This window comes from Mesitornis unicolor, unplaced genomic scaffold (assembly GCF_000695765.1).
Source record: "Mesitornis unicolor isolate BGI_N332 unplaced genomic scaffold, ASM69576v1 scaffold8102, whole genome shotgun sequence".
Lineage (NCBI taxonomy): Eukaryota > Metazoa > Chordata > Aves > Mesitornithiformes > Mesitornithidae > Mesitornis > Mesitornis unicolor.
This window is the reverse complement of record NW_010168451.1, coordinates 1-8225: the sequence shown is the minus strand read 5'-3', so window position 1 is coordinate 8225 and position 8225 is coordinate 1. Positions and strand designations below refer to the sequence as shown.

General features: G+C 42.6%; 1 protein-coding gene across 1 annotated transcript; it reads right to left on the bottom strand.

The window, feature by feature from the left end:
- Positions 1–4266: 4266 nt before the first annotated feature.
- PRRC2B (proline-rich coiled-coil 2B) lies at positions 4267–7055 on the bottom strand. The gene is made up of 4 exons (XM_010179015.1): positions 6885–7055; positions 6116–6207; positions 5421–5541; positions 4267–4980 (listed from the first exon to the last, which is right to left on the bottom strand). The coding sequence occupies exons 1-4, from the start codon at positions 7053–7055 to the stop codon at positions 4840–4842; spliced, it is 525 nt and encodes a 174-aa protein (XP_010177317.1). The 3' UTR covers positions 4267–4839.
- Between the last annotated feature and the right edge of the window lie 1170 nt (positions 7056–8225).

Here is an 8225-nt window from a genome sequence, read left to right as displayed (position 1 = left end):
CCTGGCATAGCCTGGCGACGCACATCTGGGCTTTAGAAACCTTCATTCAACAAAACCGAAACCAAAACCCACAAACCAAGTCTTTAACCAAAAGATCCAGACAAGGGGCTTGGAAATTTGAGAAAAGCATAATCTGCTTTATTTTTTTTTTAATTAAATAAGGAGAATTCTTTCATATGGAAAGAGCTAATACAATCACATATTTGAAAGGAGAAACAATAGGTACTGAAACGAGGAAAAAGGGCAATAAAGAGTGTGCCGCAACTGGCCTGGTGATTCCGTGATTCGAGTTCCAGTCCAAGTAAAAGTTTCCAAAAAATATAAACAGGTTGCACGTTACACAATTATCCATCGTCTGCCCTTTCAAATATCTGGTCTACATGAAAAGACAAAGAGAGGAAAGGCCAAAAAAAAAAAGTACTATACAGGTCATGAAGTTAAAAGCTTTAAGGAGTACATTATCCCCTTGAGAAACAACAAATGCGATCTATACAGAACCAGAGGAAGGATTCCAGCTAAGGACAATGCCTCAAGACATGCTAAAGGGTGAGCGCCTCACTGCTGCTGCTGTGATTCCCCGGGGAACGGCCAAGGTTGTGGCTGCAGACATCTTGAGGAGCTGGGACAAGCCGTTAAACCCAAGGGGGTGTCTATGGCCACTAGGAAAATCTGGTGGTCATTGGATTAAAACAGAAAACAACAACAAAAACCCATAGCTGGACTGCTGCTGCGGCTTCACAGCCAGCAGTTCCACTGCTTCAGCAAAATGCACCTTTTCTGTTGATGGGCCACAACTAAGTATCTGATGCCTGCTGTAAATTAATTCTTAATCACAAATGTATCTTTCTTACAAGGAAACCGGGCTGCAGTACCTCAAAAATAATCCACACTACAAGGAATTGACCTGTGCTTAACCAGTCAGAAGCAAAATGGACGGTTAGCAAAATGCAACAGAACAAGATCTTGGCATGCAGTGGTGCTCGCTTGAAAGTGAACATAGTAGCCTGCCAAAAGGTGAGACGTAGCAAAAATGCTAGGCTCATTTTTTAATACGTATCTATAAATACACAGGAACCACAGGGCAGCTTGTAGCTTTGCAGCATTCTTGCAAGGAAACTGTTAAATGGAGTGCCTCTGCATGAACACAAACACGTATGGAGTTCAATGGGCTGCAAACACATTCAGAGTTACTGACGACTGTACAGCTGTCACGGCAGAGCCAGGAGCGAATTATGGAAGATCAACAGTAATACCTGTTTCACTGGTGACTGTGCTGCTTCCACTTATTTAAAAATATACTGGAGCACTTTTTTTTTTTCTTCCTTTTTTCCTTCCCTAACTTCAATTTCTTTATTTTTTAATATTTTTCTTTTAAACTAAGAGCTAAAAGCAGGCTGAACCGGAAAGGAAAGTAGCACTGAATGCAGCTGCGAGGCCATGAATCACTGCATGTAAAAGAACTGATTACACACATGCTTCAGACCTGCAGCTGAACAAAAAGCAGCAAAGTCGGCCTCTGAATATTTCTGCTTCACCCATTGTTGCTGAAAATATGGATTCCACCTCTCCCTCCCACTGCACACTGCACCTTTCCTAGCAGGAGCCTGCAATTTGCTAGCTGATTTCCAGTCAAAGCAAAAGCAACTCACAAAGAATTAAATCATTAGGGCCTGATCCTTCAGCAGTAGAGACAGCAAGCAGAAGTATCCCCCTATCAACCGTATCCACACTAATGCATCTCCATTCTCCTCTTCCCCAGGCTGATTTACTATCAGCGTACCAGCATCCTTGGCATTTCCGCACCTTGAGGATCAGACTTTCCTTTTGAGTCAAGAGCACACGAACTGCACTAACCTTGTACTAGGTTTAAACAAACAAACAAAAACATATGCCAGAGAAGAAGGATATTGCACCTTAGAAATTTGGGCTCTAAAACTGCTTTCCATTACAAAAAACTCCAAGTGAAAGAGTCTTGCCAACTGCAGCTGACAGTCACACAAAGGTGAGGAATGGAATGAAGCTCACATGCATTTCTTGGCCTTTCCTGCACAGAATAATTCAGACATAATATATAAATAGAGCAGTGAAACAATTACTTTTTCACCTAGACCTACAACATCAAATACGTATAAATAAATTCTAGTGTTTTATTCTGTTGGGGGAAGGAATGGAGGGGTTAAAAGAGAAAGAAGGGTGACCTTTTATCGACAGGAAGTATTGTAGTTCTGATGGCATTTACACCAGAGGGACTGCAGTAACTTGTATCTAGCAATAACCCGGTTCCTCCAACACATTTGACCACTTTAAAGGCATCTATGCGGAGGAAAGAGGCTAGTGTCTTTGTAAAGCTTAAGTAGTGAGTCTGGGGTAGGAAACAGATGAGAAGAGGGGGACTCAGGTAAGTCTCTTTAGCCATTACAGTTAGATTCTGGGCTGATATTAGCTAGGGCCAGCTGGGCAGAAGGGTAATTCAAAAAAGAAAAAAGAAAAACCAGACAATTCTGTTGTTCATGATATTCTAAGGAAGAAAACAGAAAGGGGGGGTGGGATGACTTACTGGTGGAGCAATCTTTGGAAAATGTTGGGAGCAGGACTAGCAGACGAGGATGCAGGTCTGGGAGATGTCTGAAGGCTAGGGAAATATTTGTCACTAAATCTCAAACCCTGCACTTGAAGGAGGATGCTAGAGAGATGCTGGCACACTCTGCTCTGAAGTTTAAAATCCATGAGACATGAGGAAAAAAAAAAAGGAGCTTTATTTTTCTTAAAGTACCATCCTATCCCTTTCCCTTCAGGTTCTCTGCCGTGGTCCATAGGGACACCTGTGGAGAAGGGACATTACTACATCTAAGTTAGTTTAGGTTTCTAAGCTCTTTAAAGCTACTGTATAAAAGTCTTATTTATACCTAGCTTAAAACTCCAAATGCATCCCTAGAAAGATATGAAGGATCTTTCCCAGAAAGGGGGGGTTTTTTTTTGGGGGGGGGAGCAAACAAAGAAACAAGAACACCTTTCAGTTCCCTTCCCAGATACATTCTTTGTTCAAAATATCTTCTTTGGAACCACCACCAAATGACTTGCTGCCACCTAGCAGAGGCAGGTGGCACAGCCAGTTAGCAAGCTACCACCTCCTGCAAAAATGAAATTTTCTTTCCCTCACTTCAGAGTGACCAGCCTACTTTACATTTTGAGAGAGTTAAACAACACAAACCAAGCTAGCTGAAAGTAGTTAACGTAAGACTACTGACAGCTGAGGGACTCCAAGCACTTTCAGGAACTTGTAAGTCCATCCTAAAAATCTACACACACATGCACGCACATAAACCAAAACCAAACCACCCAAGAAATAAAACCCAACCCCCTCCCACTGGGATCTTCCTTTCCATAGATCATCAAATATTGGTAAGAAAGCAAAAGGTGATGAGACCATATATACATTATATGTGACTGCACCAAAAGTGAAGAACTCTTTGCTGTTTTTCTGGAGAAGGAGAGTAAAAGGATGATTCCAAACTGCCCCGTAACCATGTGCTTCCAACATAAAAAGAGGAGGTTCCAGGTGTGCCAAAACAGCTGCCTCACAGAGGGGCTCCCTTACCAATGCGTTTCTATGCAAGTTTTACAAAAGGCCATGAGTTAGTGGAACAGAAAGCAAGACCTAGGGAAAAGGGAGAAGAGCAAAGCTTAGGAGAGCAGCCCCAAGGGATGAACACAGCACAGAACAAGTCTCAGGAGACATGAAGAAATAGAGCGGCCAAGGTAGGGAGCATAAGAGAGCATCACAACTACAAAATGTAGTCCATACAGACCCGTTGGCTCTCGCCAACTCTTCTGACCCATGTGCAGTGAGGAGATTTTTCTTATCAGATTTTACACTTTGTAAATAAATTTATGATTTGCACTTCATTGTGTGTTTGGCAGTCATTAGAAAATCCCAAACCCACAAACCCCCCCCCAGCCTAGATCCAGATGAGATTGCACAAAAATTTGGTGGGTTTTTTCCTAAAAATGAAAACGTCACATTTTGTTGTGCACAAGGCACCCCAAAGCTACAATTAAAGCGGTGCAAGTTTCAAGATAATTGCACTGATCTACTACATACCTTTAGTACACGTTTACTTCTAAGTAAGCACTGCTTCTAGCTTAAAACAAAAATACTGAAAAACTAATGAATGGCGTAACTGTCCTTTTTTAACATGAAATAACCTGAAAGGGTAAATAATCTGGGGAAAATATACCCAAATAAATTCAATTTAGAAGAGTCAGGATTCTCAACATAGCACAGAACTCTATATAAAACTGAGCAGAGCTTTGTCAGAACATAATTTTAGCTGAAGGAAATTCCTTTCGAGAAGGAATGAGGAAAGCAGAAAGAAGGGGGGCAGAAAAATGAGAGAACATATAAAAGTTCTGCTATAAACAAAGATATAGCTTTTTCTTGTAAAAACCTCAGCTGCCTTTAAAATGAAAAACCTCAAACTAACCCCTCTCCCACAGTTGCCACTCTGCTGAGACACAAGTAGGGAAGGAGAAAGATGGGCTTTGCCAAGTGAGCAATCACAGCTACCTGGGGATGGGGCATGGAGGGTGGGATAAAATAAAAAAATGGCTCGAGCCACTTAAAAGTCACATGGTTGGTTTGTTTTAAAGCAAGCAGGTCAATGTCATATCCACTGTTTCAAACTGCTTTGTTGGGAGAGGAGCTTGGATGATGTTGCTGTAGTCAGTCAGTGTGGGGCAGGGAGTAGATCTGGTGAGATTTTCAGGAGATCCAGTGGGGTCCAGTCTAAGCTGCAGTGCCTCTCAGGCGGCGGGACCAGCTGGGCATCAGAAGTTCTCCTAGGCCTTGCTTTCCTCCACTTTGACTGCCTGAGGTTTGATCGCTCCTGTGCGCACTGGCTTCATCTGGTTTGTGGAGGCTGTTTCTTGCAGCTTCACTGCTCCCAGGTTGGCTTTATTTTCATCCACCCGCTGCTTTGCCTTTAGACATACAAAAACAAAGCATTAGCTAGCACAGAGATCTCTAGGCAAACATAAAAACAAACTGTCCCCATCATTCATGCAATACATCAAATTTGCTCCAAAAATCAGGTGTTTCTTCTATTCTGTCACACTATGCTGTGCTAAAACACCTCCCAGGCAGGATCTCAAAGTCTCTCATGTCTAGCAATGCAAATAATTCTTAAAAACTCAACAGAAAACCCCAACATGGACACTGTAAAACAGGTAATCCTTTAATCTCTCCTGCCCTTCAAATCACAGAGCATTACTCTTGGACTCAGCATAACCCACACATCTACTCTCCCAGCAGGGAATCCCACATACAGCTTAAGGCCTTTCTGCCACTCCTCTGAAGTCCAAGGCACAGTTGTGACAGTACAGAAGAGCAGATACTGGGTCTAAGTACTGACGTACACTACCTGTTGTACATAGTGTCCTTGCACAGAGCCCATACTAACTGCTGGTCCAGACGGCTTCCCGCTTGGGCTGGCAGAGCTAGGCCTGGAAATCGAAGAGTCGACAACATTCATGGAGTAAATTCTACAATGGAATGAGAACCTTATTCATGTGTGAAAGACGACAGCAAAAAAGCAGCAGTACACAGGGCATGAGTCCATGCTGTGCGGATCAGTGAGCTTCCCAGCCCAAAAGAGAACACATGGATTGGTTAGGAGAAACAATAAAGTAACTGCATGTCTCAAAATTCCCAACGACCTGAAGGTTTGGTATATCTCGACATTAGCACCTCATCTTGTGAGGGCCCTGCTGGAAACTAAACATTTATTCAATGATCCTCAAACTTTCCATATTAACAAGGAACACACAAAAACACACACCAACTCCAATTTCTTTTTCAGACCCAGCAAACCAGTAACCTTATGCACTTCCCACAAGCACAAAGGGCCGTGTCAGATACACACTGGTCCACATCCAAAAATGAGAGCCACGATCATGGATTTTGATACAAGTATTTGTTCTACAGTAAGCACACTCTACATATGAAAACCCCAGTGAAACTTGTACAGGGATTATGCATGCACCATGTCACTGCAGATGGGCAACACTACTTCTTCCCCATTCTGACTACAGAGGCTAAGTTCTGTAATCGTTTTACCTGTACGTATGTGGTGATGGTACAGATGCTCCAGAGGACATACTCTGTTTCCCATCGGAGAAATGAAAACCTTTCATTTCCATTTGGGAGGACTACAGAGGAAAATGAGTGAGAGTGAGTATCAGCTCTGCATTCACAGAGCACTCATTACTTCATAGAAACACTTAAGACAAATCTTTGCCCTTCTACCCATTGTGCCCATTAAAAGAAGAAACGTATTTCAGGTGAAGAAAGTGAGGCTTGTAAGTGTAATAATCTGCTTGTATTAAACCAAGCCAACAGCACAAGCAAACACAGAACCTGGAAATTAAACTGCTGTGCTCTCTCTCCCCTGTAATAGACAAACTTATGATATGAATCCATCAAACCAGACACGACATTAATATACCTACTCAAATGGACAAGCTTCACAAGAGTGTGAAATATCTGGGCAGTATTCCAACTGTGTCTGGAGCTCACCACCCCTCAAGCACTCTGGGGAAACCTGTGTAAACATGTAATAAAACTGGAGACTCCAAACTGGATCAAGGCAGGACGTGGCTCCCTGGAAACAGAATGATGACCAGCAGCAAAACCTGAAAAACTGCTGGCCTGTGCTTTGGAGATGAGGGGAAAAGGGCTCCTACAATTTAACACCAGTCCTTGGCTTTGATACTTAAGGATCCCAAACAAGCCAGTCTCCCCTTTAATAAGCAAGAATAAGGGACAAAATTTCAATGCAGGAAGGGTTAATGAATGCCAAGATGGACATGCAGGAGTTAATCCTTACCTCCCTGCTGGTAGCAAGAACAGAAGGCTGGGATCCAGGAGGGAGGATTCTTCGGGGAGCTCCTACAGGCAGGTTCTGCCCCTGAGGGAGCTGGATGGACTGTGGTAGAATCAGGGGCTGCTGGCCAGAGCCGTAGCGGGGCAGAGGGAGCTGGGAGCCAGGCACAGGCATCGTTAGCTGTGCGATAAAGACAAGTAGTTACTTAATGGCAGCAACAGTCTTGTGTTTGACACACTGTCTCCTAATGCCCTGAAAGCACACCATTGCTAAAAGGAAGCTCACAAACAGTGCAGTCTGGCACAGAATAAATGTAAGTCAATGTTACAGAGAGACTTTCACACTGAAATGTGTGTTCTGGTAGCGCTGTCAACACCCTATCAGATGGGCTTTTAACATGGCGTGGATTTAACATAACTGCACTCAGATACAGGGCTTACAGGGCTTCCTCCTTGCCCAGAAATTTCATCCAGTTCTTCAGTCTTCCTTATAATCACTGCACGAGCGTTTTCTCTTGATATGACAGCAATGTCACACAGCTCAGTGTCAGGCCTTTTGTTTGCAGCTTTGATACTCAAACCAGAAAGTCTGCTACACTTTTACACCAAAGCATTTTGGGGACTGGACCTCTAGAGAAAGTGATGGTGACCTCAGTTCTTTGTTTTGCAGTAAGCTTCAAACTGATGATGGTAATAATTAAGTGTGATTTAATGAAAAGGCAGTTCAGGACTCAAGTGCCTCCTGTTCCCTCTGATTCATCTGGCAGTTTTCATAATTGCTGCATTTGGGAGGCTTGACACCACTTTGTATTAAATAAATAAAGAATTAAAACTAAGGCTGGCACAAGGACCACTAACTTGTAATGGATAAAGGATTTCTTCAGACATTTAGTTTGCCTCTCTGTATTTTCCTCAGCCAAGTTACTTTCAGGATTTACTATTTTAAAGTCAGTCACAATGTAAAAATTCTGCTTTAAACAAAAAATAAACCTTAGCATGTTGGACAAAATAAGATGAGTCTAATAATGAGTTTAATTAAAATTTCTCCAGAGAATCAGAACACATCTGACCATGAACACAGCTATGGTCACAGTAGGATTCAATGTCTTTATCCAAATCATGCTTTACAAAAGCATGTACATTGTACACTACCAATATGCACAGTGAAATTCTTGTTAAGACGCTGCCAGACAGATCAGTAGAAGTTGTATATCAGACTTGGATAACAAATAAATTGAAAAGATACATGAGCTTTTAATAAAAGGTCCTAGTTACCCTGGAAGCAGAGTTAAATCTGGAGAAGACTGGGATTTGGCAGTGCCCCAAGGGTCAGTACTGGGGCCAG